The sequence below is a fragment of the Salmo trutta genome, chromosome 14 (genome assembly GCF_901001165.1).
Source record: "Salmo trutta chromosome 14, fSalTru1.1, whole genome shotgun sequence".
Lineage (NCBI taxonomy): Eukaryota > Metazoa > Chordata > Actinopteri > Salmoniformes > Salmonidae > Salmo > Salmo trutta.
Genome location: NC_042970.1, coordinates 66,543,399 through 66,559,878, shown reverse-complemented (window position 1 = coordinate 66,559,878; position 16,480 = coordinate 66,543,399). Strand labels below are relative to the sequence as shown.

At 42.7% G+C, this 16,480-nt stretch overlaps 1 protein-coding gene across 1 annotated transcript; it reads right to left on the bottom strand.

Moving 5' to 3' along the window:
- Positions 1-180: 180 nt before the first annotated feature.
- Positions 181-15,461, bottom strand: LOC115208709 (collagen alpha-1(IX) chain-like). The gene is made up of 32 exons (XM_029777009.1): positions 15,228-15,461; positions 14,564-14,638; positions 14,347-14,385; positions 14,194-14,256; positions 12,614-12,667; positions 12,351-12,386; positions 9,174-9,197; positions 9,012-9,065; positions 8,791-8,844; positions 8,483-8,515; positions 8,284-8,340; positions 8,125-8,178; positions 7,978-8,031; positions 7,718-7,771; positions 7,434-7,487; positions 7,244-7,297; positions 6,977-7,030; positions 6,730-6,783; positions 6,573-6,626; positions 6,416-6,460; positions 6,260-6,313; positions 6,058-6,111; positions 5,602-5,655; positions 3,950-4,021; positions 3,827-3,862; positions 3,530-3,574; positions 3,412-3,444; positions 2,868-3,014; positions 2,131-2,185; positions 1,806-1,994; positions 1,499-1,576; positions 181-1,309 (listed from the first exon to the last, which is right to left on the bottom strand). The coding sequence occupies exons 1-32, from the start codon at positions 15,300-15,302 to the stop codon at positions 1,104-1,106; spliced, it is 2,064 nt and encodes a 687-aa protein (XP_029632869.1). The 5' UTR covers positions 15,303-15,461; the 3' UTR covers positions 181-1,103.
- Positions 15,462-16,480: the final 1,019 nt, after the last annotated feature.

Genomic DNA, 16,480 nt, shown 5'->3' with positions numbered 1-16,480 from the left:
GTGACAGTCAAGCTTGTTAGTGTCACCTTGTGGCTATAGTTGTACCCACAGGCCATCCAGTCTGTAGAACTCTGCATGCCTCAGAAAATGTCTCTATAAGGCCTACTGGAGATGTGTGAAATTAGCTGAAAAACATGTTGCTGGATTTTCGTTGTAGTCGTTCATACAAAACATGCAAGACTTTATCAAAATGTGTTTATTTTCTCTTTTGTACAACCTTTGATGTCACCTCCTTTATAATAAATAAGAATGGCATATACAATTTCTACATATGTCTTCAAACAACACTGCCGTCCTAGTTCTCCCATCACAAAAACAGTCATCATGACAAAGAAAATCCTACATCAGGAAGACAAAGCATAGGGGATGGTGAGTGGATATGCAACAAAGATACTTGCAAACAAATGAAAGTCATTGAACCAACAGTATACCGGTAATTTGTATGAAAGTTCGGTATTGACACAAATACATAAACATACAGAATTCTGTGAATTAAAAAAGGTTGGTACATTGTCGCTTAAAGCACAGTTAGTCTGGTCTGTTTTGGTTTTAACTTGGTTCATATTTAACAAAACACCAAGCCTACAGTACCCAATAAAATCACAATTAGTTTGCCCAAAAAATGTAATGGTCTTTTTATTTTACAGTGCAAAGATGGCAAAAGCTAGAGCTGAGGTAAAAAAAAAAAAAAAAAGCTAAACTTTGTCAGAGGGATAGGGGTGTTCCAAGAGCTAAGGAATACTGAAATGTATTTTAGAAGGGTATAACAAAACAATAAAACAAAATACAAACAAACAGTCAAAACACATCAAACAAAGTAATGTTTCTTCCACAGGGTTGGGGGTACATTTTCATCTAATTTCAATTTGAATTCATTCAAATCAGGAAATTAACTGAAATTCCAGTTCAATTCCATTTCCTGCTTTTCAATGAGAAACATTTTTGAATTAGAATTTCAGTTTGCTTCCTGAATTGACGGAAATGAAATGGAATTGACCCCAACCCTGATCTTCCGTGGCGCGTTAGTTCCTCCATTAGTCTCTCAATAGTTTGGCCCCTGTGGCCCCTAAGTTCAGGGACCTGTTGGGTCTCCGACTCACATCTTATTCCTCATTTGGCCCTTTCATGCTGGAATCTTTTGCCGATATCGGTGACGCCACCATAGGAAGGATGCACTGTGACGACTCGCAGTAGCCATTGAGGCCAGGACGACCAGGAGGCCCTGGAACGCCGGGAATACCGGGAACGCCGCGTGGCCCTCTCTCGCCGTCGCGGCCGTCTGTGCCATAGGCGGCTCTACCGTGATCACCTGTGGATAGAGTGGCCGGTTGAGATTTGTACATGAATGTGGAACTACTAAATAGCTAGCGAACCATGTTATAGCTGAGCATATAGAGACTTGGCGCATATTCGGTTAGCATAGTGTTTATGGCTATAGTCTTCATTATTAAGGTGGGTGCATGTAGCCTTATAATACTCTTGTGACTGATATCTTTACCTGGTAGACCGGGTGCTCCAGGTGCTCCTTTATCCCCTCTCGCTGTGGGTCCTCTGTCTCCTCTGTCGCCCGTGTCACCTACGCAGAACGTATACATTATCATCAATTAAAGTAACGTTTAGCGATGCAGGATGGCTGTAGTGAACTTCACTTGTGATTGCACAAACAATCCTAATTATTCAAATGGAGATCACTTATACTACTGCTACCAGCCTGCTTCAACCAACTTGTCATTGTCTTAACAAACTAGGCCATAATATTACATTTAGGATATATTTCCACCATCTTTAGAGACCCAGGACCTCACCTTTGGGCCCTTTGCGACCCAGTAGCCCTGGAGGTCCTTTGAGACCTGGCAGTCCTCTGGCCCCGTCCAGTCCTGGGTAGCCGTTCTCTCCGGAGGGGCCTGCAGGACCAGGGGGGCCAGGGGGACCTGGCAGTCCAGAGATGCCTGCCTCAGGCCTCCTCAGGCTGGCTGCTAGCTGGGCTAGCTGCTCTGTGGCACAGGAAGGGAAAAGGATGGGGGGGTCAGTTCAATGAAACCTATGGACCTGCCTTATCAAATGTGATGGGTTCAGTAATGGTCAATATCAAATGGATAAGAGTTTGATATGAAAATGATCATGACTTACCTTGCATTACCCTCATGCAAACTTGTGTGATGTGTGTATCGCTTGGTTTTTTCCCCTGGGAAAACAGGTGGTTATTGAGAGAATTGTGGTGTTAACCGGTAACTAATGCTATTCATAGCTAGCTACACAGGCTTTTTTTTCATGAAATGTCTTAACCCATGGACATACTTAAAGAGATTCACTGGTAAACTCTTTAGCCAGTAGGTCTGAATGTAGCGCTCATGGGCCAAAAGTGGTCCACGAAAATTGCCTACTGTGTCACATATGTGCAGATATGTGCAACACGTCAATGATCTCTCTCTCGCTCTGCTGTGTGTGCCTCTTGCTAGCTGTCACTCAAATGGAGAGGGGCTAAAGATCATTGGCTAGAACTGAAATTGCTAGGGGGCTGGCCCACATGGGGGAATATGTAGGGAAAATGGCGCAGCACAGCTTCCAGAAAAACAGTCGCTTTCAAACGAGGGATTTCGTGACTAATTGAGGTAAAATAGTCATTCTCGTAAATTATGCATGTATAAACTACACATTGACACATACAGCCCAAAACAGGAGGTTTAAAAAATACTTAGTAGACGCCAAAGTTCGGGAGCGTGTCTTTAACACAGGGCAAAGACATCATGTGAATTCTGCTGTCTCCTCCAGTCTACTCCATATGAGTGCAGTACTAAGAAACATTTCTTTTTCTACTCCTGCTCTGTTTCAGGCCCTCAGATCTGGTTAATTGTTAAAGGGCCTACCGCTGGCCCCTGTGTCCCTGGCAGTCCTGGCACCCCTCTGTCTCCCTGCATACCACGTGGTCCAGGTTGGCCCGGCTTGCCCTCTGGGCCTGGTATGCCCCGGCCGCCCTCCAGCCCTTTGTTTCCAGTCTCTCCTGGTCTGCCCGTCTGAAAACAGCGACAGAGCGCGACACAATGGCATTCAGCATTCATTCAAAACAAAAGGTAAAATTGGATTACCCAGACTGCACCATTGGGAGGATAGACAATGCTGTCTGTCTAGGTCTAGGATCATGTGTTTCAGGCATGTAGTCCTACAGTGTGCAAGGCTTTCTTTTGGCATGGCGCAAACACTGTGAAGTGATTCAGTAATGAAAAATGATGACGCTCACTTGTACGTGACCTCTAGTATTAGACAGCGGTATAAAGTTGTGGGATCTAATCATGATGAGTCCTCCATGATTTTGGGACGAACAGGTATCACATTATGTGTACTGGACATAATTGGCCTAGTCCATGTCAACAGAGAGCTGTAGCAGTAAGCAGTGCTATAAACTGGACTCACCGATCCTTTCTCTCCTGGCTCCCCTTCATCACCCTATAATAAAACAGAATCAGTACTCTTTTACTTTAAAAAACAAATGTTGGGCACAGCAACGTTTTTTCTTTATGTATTTACTCACAAAGTCCCCTCTGTCTCCCGCTGTGCCCTCTGAACCTGCTTCTCCCTAAATCAATGAGTAGAAATGTCTTTGTTAGAGAAAACACATGTCTTACAGGATCATTAACATGTATCCATCCCAAGTAGGCCTTGGTGGGGCCTTCTGTACTATTCTGGTAGCTCCTAGTGCTTGATGTTACTCATTTGAATTCACTCCATTCATCTTCTTCCATAATTTGATGGCTACATAGAATATGGTCACCTCCCTTATGCAGCAATGTACTATTCGGTCAGTTGAGATGGTATTGATAGAACTTACTTGTTCTCCTTGAGCACCGGTCAAACCGACTCCACCCTGGAGAGATAGGAAAATGAACATTATATTTTGCTTTTACACATGTATTTCTGCTTCTGCTTTTGTGGTACCTTTTATATTCCTTACCCTGTCTCCATTCTGTCCAACCAGGCCGGCAGGGCCAGGCAAACCAGGAAGCCCGAGATCCCCTTTACCTCCCTGTAAAAAGGAAATAAATATATATACATACACACACACTTAAACTCAAACACAGTGGATTGCCTGTGCAACGCACCCAACCTCCCCCATTGCCTTCAGCTGACTACATTTGCACCCAAAAATATTTTTAGCTGGAAAAAAAACGTCTAAACGGGGGTGAGCTGGAAAGGTTATTGGGGACACACTCCATGAGATGTTTTGGAAGTGTGGGTACTGATTGTGGCATACCCTCGGCCGACTGGTTTAAGGAATTCCTGGGAAACAGAGGGTTCTTTCAGGCCTTTTCAGCTTATTTTCCTGGCCTGAATCCTCCTCTCTGAAGAAATACCCCTGGGCCCATGGACCAGTGTAACAGGACTCCATTCATGCCCCCTCATCAGCGGATTACAGTATTACTGCACTCTGGAGGCTTAAAAAGGGCTGCCACTCTCAATATGAGAGAGCATACGGCTCCACTTGCTTGGAGTGGGTTTGCTCTTAGTCACTGGTATTCAGCTTGGTTGAGCTGAATGGTTGCTATGGTAACGACGCCAATGTTAAATTGTATATGTATGGAATGATACCAGATAATAGCAATATACACTGACTGTACAAAACATTAAGAACACCTTCCTACTATTGAGTTGCACCCCGTTTTGCCTTAAGTGGATTTAACAAAGAACATCAAGGGATCATAGCTTCCACCTGGATTCACCTGGTCAGTCTATGTCATGGAAAGAGCAGGTGTTTATAATGTTTTGTACACTCAGTGCATTGTTTATACTGATGTTATGTCATATATAAATAGCAAAAGACTGTTGGTATGGATGGGGGCGGCTTGTGTTATTTGCACTCTGAGGTGTCGTAGTTCCAGGAAAGGTAGGGCAGGAAAGGCATTGTAATGAAAATAACATATGAGGAAAGTAAGCATAAATAATTACATATACAATTATATCAACGTCATTTTAATGGCCACCCTAGTAAATGTTGAGAGACCAGCATCGACTTTGTTCTTGCCACACAGCACATGATCCTAAAAAGGTCATTTATTTCATACTCTTTGTTTTCTTCTTCCTCCTCTTTCACACCATCTTCATCATGTTCTTGTCTTCCTCTTCTTTCCCCATCACAGTAGCATCATAATCCATCACATTGCAAACCACAAAATCCTGTTCTGTATTCCGAATTGAACTGGCTTCACTTCGATATTTCCTTGTCTGCATCTTACCTTACCAATCCTTGCATTTTCTCACAACAAAGTCTGATGACTGGAGCACCACAGGGTTCTGTGCTTGGACACTTGGTCATCACTTCCCCTGGCTTTTCCCATCATTCTTGTGCAGAAGATGCTCAACTCCCTCTAGTCTTCCACCTATTTACTACCCAGGTTACAGATTTCACCAGCATCTTAGCCTAGTTCATGTGTATGTTTCAAGTTCATTGGTCAGTTTGATAATCATGGTTCATACCATGGTACTTGTATGGATGTTTACGAGAAATTGTCAAATGCTTTATTCATTGTGGTTCAGGATACATATAATGGGCTTGTTTTGGGGCTATGAGTATGTCAGTTATAATGGTCTGTTGGGCTGTTGACTTACCCTGGGTCCTGGTGCCCCTGCAGGTCCGTCTGGGCCACGCACTCCTCTTTCACCCTACAGTGAAATAAGAGAAGAAGAATAGGAAGTTATAGAGAAGCAATTGTGGCGCAGGTGCAGATTTATTACAGTCTTGTAGTCCAAGACCTTCCCGAATGAATCACATGAAGTTCTGAGCTTGTTGAACAATGCTTATAGAATAATAGAGCAAAGGTTGTGCGTGGCAATAGAGTTCAAATGCTTTGTGCTGATCTTGTTAATTCTATTGTTCAGTTATTTAGCTCACACCTTTAGCCCTAATTCCCTAACCCTAAAACGGTTGCCAAATCACACAGTTCCAGATCATTTATTCAAACTGCTGAAGTTCGTAGACCTTGAAAAGAGTAATCCAACTTGATAGTGTTTTAACATGGATGGCTTTCTCACAGTGAATCACATATAACTATAGAACATACTCACTGGTCCACCTCTTGCTCCGACAGGTCCTACTTCTCCCTGCTCGCCACGTTCCCCCTGTAAACAAAGCAAGTCACCATGAGATCTTTCATGCTACTGGTGCAAGTATGAAAGGGATATTATGTATACTGTATCAAAGTATTTTGTTTCATCACTGTCAATTAATGTGATTTAATTTTTATCAATAGAATTTCTCTTGACTTACCGATTTCCCAGGAGACCCCATTAGTCCTACAGAACCTGGGTCGCCAGAGTTACCCTAGTAACAAAGAGAGGAAAACATAAGATTCCCTATAATAGAGATTAATTTACTGTATGGTCAATAGCTGGTTTTATTCATACATTTAAAATATTCCCCTACCATCTCGCCACTTTGTCCTTTTGGACCATAAGCGCCTGGCAAACCCTATGGCGAGAATCACATCAAAACAAATGAACAACCAAACAAACCCAAACAAATACAAATGTAGAATGGATATGATGAATCAGAGATGCTAGGGGTCAGAGGTCACACTTACAGGAAGTCCTTGGAGCCCAGCATCACCTGGACTGCCAACTTTCCCAGTAATACCCTTAAAATGATAGAGAAAAAAACAACAGCTTGTCAATCTTACTTATTTCCTGTGTGTACATCCTCATTTAGTCTATGTCTTTGAACAGCAGTTTGAGCTGTACCTTAGATGCTGGCAATCCGGGAATTCCTTCACGTCCATCGGGCCCAGCAAGACCCTGTCCAAGGGAGAAAGAACAGGGAAGTTGAGCGTTAACAAAGAAGATTAGCTTCATGGCATGTGTATTGAGTCAGCTGTATGGAGTCCATGAACATAAGCTCATGCTGTGTGTAACGTCATAGATGTCATAGATGAGATGTTAGTCGATAATAAATCAGATTTAGTAAGGCTGTGGTGTGTACAATACTTACAGGCTCCCCTTTCCCCCCTGGAAGGCCCCTTATTCCTTGTGGCCCTCGGGCCCCCTGCAAAACAACACACAGTGAGTAAAAGTCTTTCTACTGTACATTATTTGATAGATAGAGTGCACCTGTATGAATTGGCGGCAGGTTTTTGCTTTTGAAAGTGAATGACCATCTGCTCTGTTGTTCTGCAGTGATAATATAACAGTAATAATAATAATGATGATATAACAGTGATAATATATTTGTATGATGGTGTGATGTTTTAGTACTTACTTGACCACCATTTGGTCCAGTCTCGCCCACTACTCCTCTTTGGCCCACGTCACCCTAAAACGAAAAACACATTTCTTAAACCAAAATAGTAGAATACAAGTTGAGATGTTACTGTAATGTGAGTAGTGGAAAAGAGGTCATGGTGAAAAAGAGGTGAACGTCACAGTGTTAAAATAAGACAGGCACTTACTGAGCCACCCTGAATTCCCTGGGGACCGAGATCTCCAAACGCTCCACGTGGTCCCTGTTATCAAACACATTTCAGATGTCAAATATACGTTTTTTTTTAATGCATTTACTAGTGTGCTCAAACATAAGTTCTGGGATGTTGAGGTTTGGCAGTGCTGAAACAGGCCAAGCTGAAGTAATTTCTACAGCAATATTAGACCCACTGAGGATGGCAGCAATATACAGTACATCGCTCATCTTGGGCATCCTATGATGTCAAGCAATGTGTGACCTCATGACCCTTACCCTGTCACCTTTGAGGCCCATCATGCCTGTTATTCCCCTGGGTCCCCCTTGGCCCTAAAATCACTCAGCAGAGAGAGAATAGTGTGTGAGAGATAATAGTGTGTGTGTGAGAGAGAGAGAGAGAGAGAGAGAGAGAGAGAGAGAGAGAGAGAGAGAGAGAGAAGACAATTTCAATAAAAAAATACATGTATCATAGCCACATTGTGAATGACACATTCATATTGATACAGATTTGTGAGAGAAATATTAAAATATTTTACTGGTAGCCCTTGAGCTCCCATCTCGCCCTCTCCTGCCTGGTCTCCTTCTTCTCCCTGTAGAAAACATCAAACAAATGTCACAGTCATTATTATTGACCTTATTGTAGTTGTTGGTAATTTATCTGGGTGAAAAGAGGGAGACGTTACCTTGTGTCCTTGCTTTCCAGGCTCACCAGACTCTCCTTTTACCCCTTTGTGGCCCTAAAGAGAAACCATATAATGTTACAAGATACAGCATCAACATCTATAGTATATTAGTATCAATGAGAAACCATAGTATAGTATGAGTATTTGTTATACAGTCACCTTCATGCCTGGGAGGCCAGAATATCCATTAAGACCAGAAGGACAGGCATTGGGACACTGAAAAACACAAGTAAAGCCTATTTGAGGTCATCTAAGAGCCCTGCCACAGGAGGGCTCTGCTGAAAAGTTCCCCATCATCAGCATCAGGGTACACATGCATAGCTGTGGTGCCCTTAAAGGAAACTTGTGAACGCCTTACCAGGTCTTCCCCCTTATACACGCCAGGAAGACCCTGGGGAGAAAAAGAGAAAAACGCCATTTTAATGACATTTCAGTCTTTGAAGTTATTGTCAGCGAAACGGGCTGGTTGTCATACAGGCTGGTTGTTGCAGTGCTCTTAAAAATGTACAGGATGCTGTAAATGGTCTGTCTCCCCTTTGATACTTTTCATGGCACACAGAACTATGCCGCTATTACATCACATGGGACTCACATGTGGTGTCCTACTGTACTAAGGATGACAACACTAATATGGAACTAATTCATCATGAAAATAAATATATTTACCCTGGGCCCTGCAGGTCCCGGAAGCCCAACTGGCCCCTTCCTGCCCTGTGATCCCTGTGAATAATAATAATAATAATATGTTTACAGGTGAACGAATGCAATCATTTAACAAGTAGAAGTCAATATCACTGTATTAACTGCAATATAATAAGATATTGAAACAGTTGGATGCCCTGTGTACCTAGCCATAATTTTCTAAATGTTAAAAAGGCAGTACTCACCGGGGTTCCGACTTTGCCAAGCTCGCCCACCAACCCTTGTGCACCAGCTGCTCCCTGTCAGTGAAACAAAAAGGACATGACACAGTGCTAATGTACTGAATTATCTTGTATTTAAATACATTCTTCCTTATTCAGGTATGGGGAAAATGGTTAAGTACTCACATCAGTCCCATCAGGTCCCTCGCCCTGTGGTAGACAAAAGAGAATTTAAATCAAATCAAATTTTGCGTCGAATACAACAGGTAACCTTAGAGTGAAATGCTTACTTACAAGCCCTTAACCAACAACGCAGTTTTAAGAAACAATTTATAAAATAAAAATATAACAAAGAATTAAGGAGCAACAATAAAATAACAGTAGCGAAGCTATATACAGGGGGTTCCAGTACACAGTCAATGTGCAGGGGCACCGGTTAGTCAAGGTAATATGTACATGTAGGTAGAGGTAAAGTGACTATGCATGGATAATAAACAGAGAGTAGCAGCAGCGTAAAAATGGGGGGTGGGGTGGGGACAATGCAAATAGTCCAGGTAGCCATTTGATTAGCTGTTCAAGAGTCTTATGACTTGGCGGTAGAAGCTGTTAAGAAGCCTTTTTGACCTAGACTTGGAGCTCCGGTACCGCTTGCTTGCTGGTCTCCAGACCATTTCCGGAGACCTTCTCCCCTACCTCACCTCGCTCATCAACTCATCCTTGACCGCTGGCTACGTCCCTTCCGTCTTCAAGAGAGCGAGAGTTGCACCCCTTCTGAAAAAACCTACACTCGATCCCTCCGATGTCAACAACTACAGACCAGTATCCCTTCTTTCTTTTCTCTCCAAAACACTTCAACGTGCCGTCCTTGGCCAGCTCTCCTGCTATCTCTCTCAGAACGACCTTCTTGATCCTAATCAGTCAGGTTTCAAGACTGGGCATTCAACTGAGACTGCTCTTCTCTGTGTCACGGAGGCTCTCCGCACTGCTAAAACGAACTCTCTCTCCTCTGCTCTCATCCTTCTAGACCTATCTGCTGCCTTTGATACTGTGAACCATCAGATCCTCCTCTCCACCCTCTCCGAGCTGGGCATCTCCGGCGCGGCCCACGCTTGGATTGCGTCCTACCTGACAGGTCGCTCCTACCAGGTGGCGTGGCGAGAATCTGTCTCCGCACCACGTGCTCTCACCACTGGTGTCCCCCAGGGCTCTGTTCTAGGTCCTCTCCTATTCTCGCTATACACCAAGTCACTTGGCTCTGTCATATCCTCACACGGTCTCTCCTATTATTGCTATGCAGACGACACACAATTAATCTTCTCCTTTCCCCCTTCTGACAACCAGGTGGCGAATCGCATCTCTGCATGTCTGGCAGACATATCAGTGTGGATGACGGATCACCACCTCAAGCTGAACCTCGGCAAGACGGAGCTGCTCTTCCTCCCGGGGAAGGACTGCCCGTTCCATGATCTCGCCATCACGGGTTGACAACTCCCTTGTGTCCTCCTCCCAGAGTGCTAAGAACCTTGGCGTGATCCTGGACAACACCCTGTCGTTCTCCACTAACATCAAGGCGGTGACCCGATCCTGTAGGTTCATGCTCTACAACATTCGCAGAGTACGACCCTGCCTCACACAGGAAGCGGCGCAGGTCCTAATCCAGGCACTTGTCATCTCCCGTCTGGATTACTGCAACTCGCTGTTGGCTGGGCTCCCTGCCTGTGCCATCAAACCCCTACAACTCATCCAGAACGCCGCAGCCCGTCTGGTGTTCAACCTTCCCAAGTTCTCTCACGTCACCCCGCTCCTCCGCTCTCTCCACTGGCTTCCAGTTGAAGCTCGCATCCGCTACAAGACCATGGTGCTTGCCTACGGAGCTGTGAGGGGAACGGCACCTCCGTACCTTCAGGCTCTGATCAGGCCCTACACCCAAACAAGGGCACTGCGTTCATCCACCTCTGGCCTGCTCGCCTCCCTACCTCTGAGGAAGCACAGTTCCCGCTCAGCCCAGTCAAAACTGTTCGCTGCTCTGGCACCCCAATGGTGGAACAAGCTCCCTCACGATGCCAGGACAGCGGAGTCAATCACCACCTTCCGGAGACACCTGAAACCCCACCTCTTTAAGGAATACCTGGGATAGGATAAAGTAATCCTTCTAACCCCCCCCCCCCCTTAAAAGATTTAGATGCACTATTGTAAAGTGGTTGTTCTACTGGATATTATAGGTGAATGCACCAATTTGTAAGTCGCTCTGGATAAGAGCGTCTGCTAAATGACTTATATGTAAATGTTAAATGCAGAGAAAGCGATACCGGAGCGCCAAGTCTAGGTCAAAAAGGCTTCTTAACAGCTTCTACCCCCATTCATGGAGAGACTTGATGGTGTAAAATTGAGGTAAAGTTGCATTTTTCTGTATAAACAAGTTAATCGATGCAGTATCAAGGGTACAGTAATACAATTTACAATTTGAAACAATGCAGTTTCAATAAATCAGTCCTTATAGTATGTCATACCCTTAAATAGATATTGTATCCTTATAAGTGTCATATCCTAGGTGGGCGTATTTATGTCATAAATGATTTCAGATCAACCAATGGGTGTCTGTGTACAATACTTATAAAGGTGTGTTATGCCGAGTTCACAACATCTCATAATTCCGTAAATACCAGCATACAACTGTGAAAAATCCACTGGCAATTACTAGTGGGAAACTCATCTATCATCCCCGTGCTCCGAGTTTGTCACTTGCACCTCTCTGCTGTCATTTGTCAAGAAAAAAGACAGCAAGCATGGCGGCATCTTCAGCAGTTGTTGTTTATGGTAAGAAAAAAATGCAAATTGTTGATAGAAAATCTATACTGTTCATCTTCCTTTTAATTTAGAAAGTGAACGCAGCTCTAGAAATACTTGTTATGGGCAAAAAAGAACAAAACAATCACAAGCCTTCTAATGAGCCCCATGTTTGATGGTATTTCCAAAAACGTGAATGCACCCAACTTGTATTTATAAATCCACAACTGATAATTACCACCTTCCCACTTGATTATGAACGAAGCATTAGACAATTTTATGGGTGTATCCTTTCGTTACTTGGTCCTTGAAAGGGAGTAGCCTATTCCAGATTTCCAGTCATTTCAGTGGATGGGTAAGACAAGTCCTTGGAGGGGATGGTCCCATCCTTATGGTAATGTAATAATCCATTGAAACAAGTGAGGTCGATCCCTTTCAGATGATGTTTGGTCATTTCTGCACGATTGCCATAGGCTATGTCATAATGGACAATACCCCTACTACATCCCTATTATACATAAATTATATTAATACATTTAGTTATTAATACATTGTAAGTAAACCATGTTTACTTACAATCTCCCCGACTTCCCCAGCCTCTCCGGGTTCACCCTGATAGAGAAGCACACAAAATGGTTGGTGATGACAATAACATGGCAGCGAAACAATCTCAACCTTTCATTGCTTTGGATCATACTGATATTTTCTCATTCATACTCTTCTGACCAGCCTCCACACACTGAGTACTGAGAGTGTATATGCATTATATTTCAGCAATATAGATATTAGACAGATAGGAAGGTTATGGATACATTTCATTTCAAATAAAGAAAACATACTTTTGGTCCAGGAGGCCCATCTGGGCCGAGATCTCCAACAGGTCCAGTGGCACCCTATAGAGAAAACAAAGCTTATATCAACCACACAGAAATATGAACGTCCATGAGTAAACAATATAAAACTTCAATACGTGTCTTATGCCCTCCAGTTAAAGAGCTAATTTTATGGTCTGCTACCCCTTCTTAGTGTGATATTCTATATCTTATTCTTTACAAGTATTCAATGAGACTCCTGGGAAATTACAAAAGGACATGATTGTGAAAATATTCATTAGAAACAATCCATCCATTCCTCCATTCCTGAAATGAATTGATTTGAAATGGAACTGTTCCAACACTGAGTTGCTGACACAGTACACTCTGAGATCACCATTAGTAACAGGGTTGCCTTACTTCAAGGCAATACTACTATAAATCTGATTTCCTTAATTCAATTTGCGTTTGATAAACACAAAGGAAGGTTTGTAATCCAAATCTATAATCTATGAACAAGATTTCGACAAATTATGGAAGGCATCTCAATTGAGACAACTCTTATATTCCACTTTGTATCTTGACGATAATACATTACACAGTATGTGATCAATGCGCTAACTAAACAATGTACTAACTAAACCATTGCATATTTTCATCATTGACCTTTCATGGATTACATGTTTCCTGTACAGTAATTTAGCAATTATAAGACTAAAATGGAGGTGTGTCTTCTCTCACACTGTTTAGCCCCTCCCCTCTTCCACCACCTACATAAACCATAGGTCACTTAATTAGTCTAACTAGTCCTCCGCCAAGCTTGAATCAATGGACTGAAAAGAGAAGACGCTCTGAACTATCCTCTCAAGATCAAGGAACTACTACTGCTCTCGAACTAGTCAATAGCTTTGGCAGGCAACAAACAACAGAAATCCGGAATCATTCAAATCAGGACTCCAGTTATGGACAGAGAAACAGAAAAAATGGATGATAGTTGACTACTTGAAGTCAGTGTTATCAAGGTATTTGCTGTTCCTAAAAATATGATCACTATTCACTAAACAAAAGAGAATAGGGAGCTACCCAGCCAAAACGAGTGCATACCTCAACACACCTGGACACTACCAACTCTGCCAGACACACAGCAGTCAGCAGTTCATCTGATAAGCCATTCTGTATTCAGCATTATCGCCCAAACGGACAGCACACACACTGTGGCCCTTCTGTTCCACCTTTCCCAGCATACAGTTCTTCCCTATCAGCCATCACTGGGCGGCCGAATCCCCTGCACCCCCTGACTCACACAAAAATACCTCCGTTTCTCTGTTTCAGTCAGGAAGCTATTTGAAGCATTCTCCTCTCTCCCCTAAATACCCAGGTTGATGTATCCCACTGATTCTCTCCCCCCCCCAAAACCTTTTGCTCAGGAGCCAATATAAACGACTCACACAGCAGTAGTACCACAGATTTTCAGTCCCTTGAGTTTCAGAAGTTACAGATGTTCAGTAGACTCAGTGGAGTCTGTTATCTGATTTTGTACTAAGGTTTCCTGCTTGGGGAGTATGAATAATAAACTGTTGTAAATGTGTGTATTCTGTGTAACTTACGTCTGCCCCTGGTAGGCCGGCTGTTCCGGGAGTTCCTGGTTTGCCGTCTTCCCCATCAGGACCCTGGGAACAGAGTGACCATTTCAATACCATGCTAAAATGTATTAACCATTTATTGGTAGGTTATGGCAAAGGAAATGATAGTGCACTCACAGGGCCGCCTTCTATGAAGTTATCGTCCCCTCTGTCTCCCTGAAATGAAAGAGGAAAAAAGGAATGTTTATTTAATAACGATGTAAAACTCCACTATAGGTTGAAAATGACAGAAAAACACAATTAATGTTGGTCTGTACCAGGTCTGTACAACAGATAAGTCTGAAGCCTGAAATGACACAAATAAACAATAAAATATGAAATCAAGATATCTCACATCAATGCCGTCGACTCCAGGCACGCCTGCTATACCAAGGGGTCCTGCGGGGCCTCTGGGACCGACCGGGCCCCTCTGTAGATAAATACACAAAATTGTTTAAAGAGCCTCTACTGAAATGTATCTCCAAATCATGGCTGATGGCGGTGCTTTGGTCACCTCACACAAAGAGCTCCATTGTGTGAAACTAGTCTTTTTGTGGGCAGAAAGGTCAAGAAAAGAAAACCACAAGCCTTTATCCACTATACAAGGGACCACTCTATGTAACTACATATGTTGAGAATATTTTTGTTGAGATTCCAACCTATTGGATCCATATGTCAGCACAGGCAGCTGTTATGTTATTTGCCCTACACACACACCTCTAAATCATGCAGCTATTTACAAAAGAAAGAAATAGTCCACTAATCAATAGGCATATTATGGTAATGTATTTGTAAACTATATGATTCAACGAATCTGTAAATGCATAGAAGGTGTGTTTCAAAACATTTGGGAGTCTGAGCATCCCATCCCAGCCTATCCCATCCATGGGAAATTCTATCCCAATAACACAGGACAATATAATCTCAAGAAAAGCAGTCATACATGCCTGTCATACAAACCAGTGGCTGGCAAACAAATCGGTGTGAACCATTGGAGAAGAAAATAATTTGTGATTTACCTGAGCGGAGCAAATTAGGACGATTTGCAATAAAATCACCAGCAGTGACTCCCGATATATCCTGGCGCGAGCCATGGTCTTCCCAAAGACACAGAAGACGCAAAACGTCCCTTTTACCGGATTAGTTGGGATTTACGGACCACCTGTCAATATTCCCCAACTGAACCTCACAGTAGACTGAAAGGTACCATGTACTATTAAAATGCATGTTTATTCATGATGGACTGGAGAGCTGGTAAGTGGTTGGAGGAGAGATGGAAGGTGCGCGCAAGGGGAGGGGTTCTCTGTGAGACAGTGGGTGGGATTTGGAATGTTCTCTCAATACGTATAAATACCTGCAACTTTCGCTGACTTGTAGTTTGTGAACTAAACGCTTTATTACAAATTGTACAAAAACAAAAAACAAATCCAACCTTTTCCCAAATAGCATAGGACAAAACCTAGCCTACTTCTGCACAGGTATAACATACATCATAAATGATGTTGCTGTTGCAATCATCAATGCAATATTTCTTCAACATAGAGTTTGTAAATGACAGAGCAAAATGAATTTAAATCTGTCAGCCTGATTTGATTTTGGACATTGTGGGAACACCACGTAGGCGTCGGCCTACAATAGATAAACGTGAGTGAGATCTATTATTCAACAAACACATATCCTCACTGATTAAATTGTCGATTTTGATTGACTTGCTTTAATGCTTCTTTTTATATAGCTATCTCATAGAGAGAAATACAGTATATAATGGCGTATTTTATGTAGGCACTAACTCCGCCATGGTTCGTGAGGAAAATTAATGGCGTTTTTGTAGGGTTTTTGAATAAACGCCTTAAATAAGGTCTGTGATAAACAGGCATAAGAAAGTTTATACGTTTTGTTCTATGAGATAATCTTCATAAACGACCATCACTTTTTGTGAATTTTGAATAACTTATGCAATAACTTAAAAAAAATCCTAATGGCAATGCTATTATCTCATAGAACAAAATGTATTAGAGCTCCTAATCCTGTGTTAATTTCAGAATTTATTTTGGGCGTTTTTAACCAAAACCCTATTCTTTCCCAAATGCATTTTTCCATAGGGATGACTAAGGACTGCAAACTGGCGAGCACACAAACATTTCAGACATAATCTTGTAATGGCATCATCATCATCATAGGCACAGACTGCATTGCCAGGGTATCCCCACGGTCTTCCTTCCACAAGGCGGCGATATTTCTGGACCAAGTCAAATCCACCGAAGAAAATTCA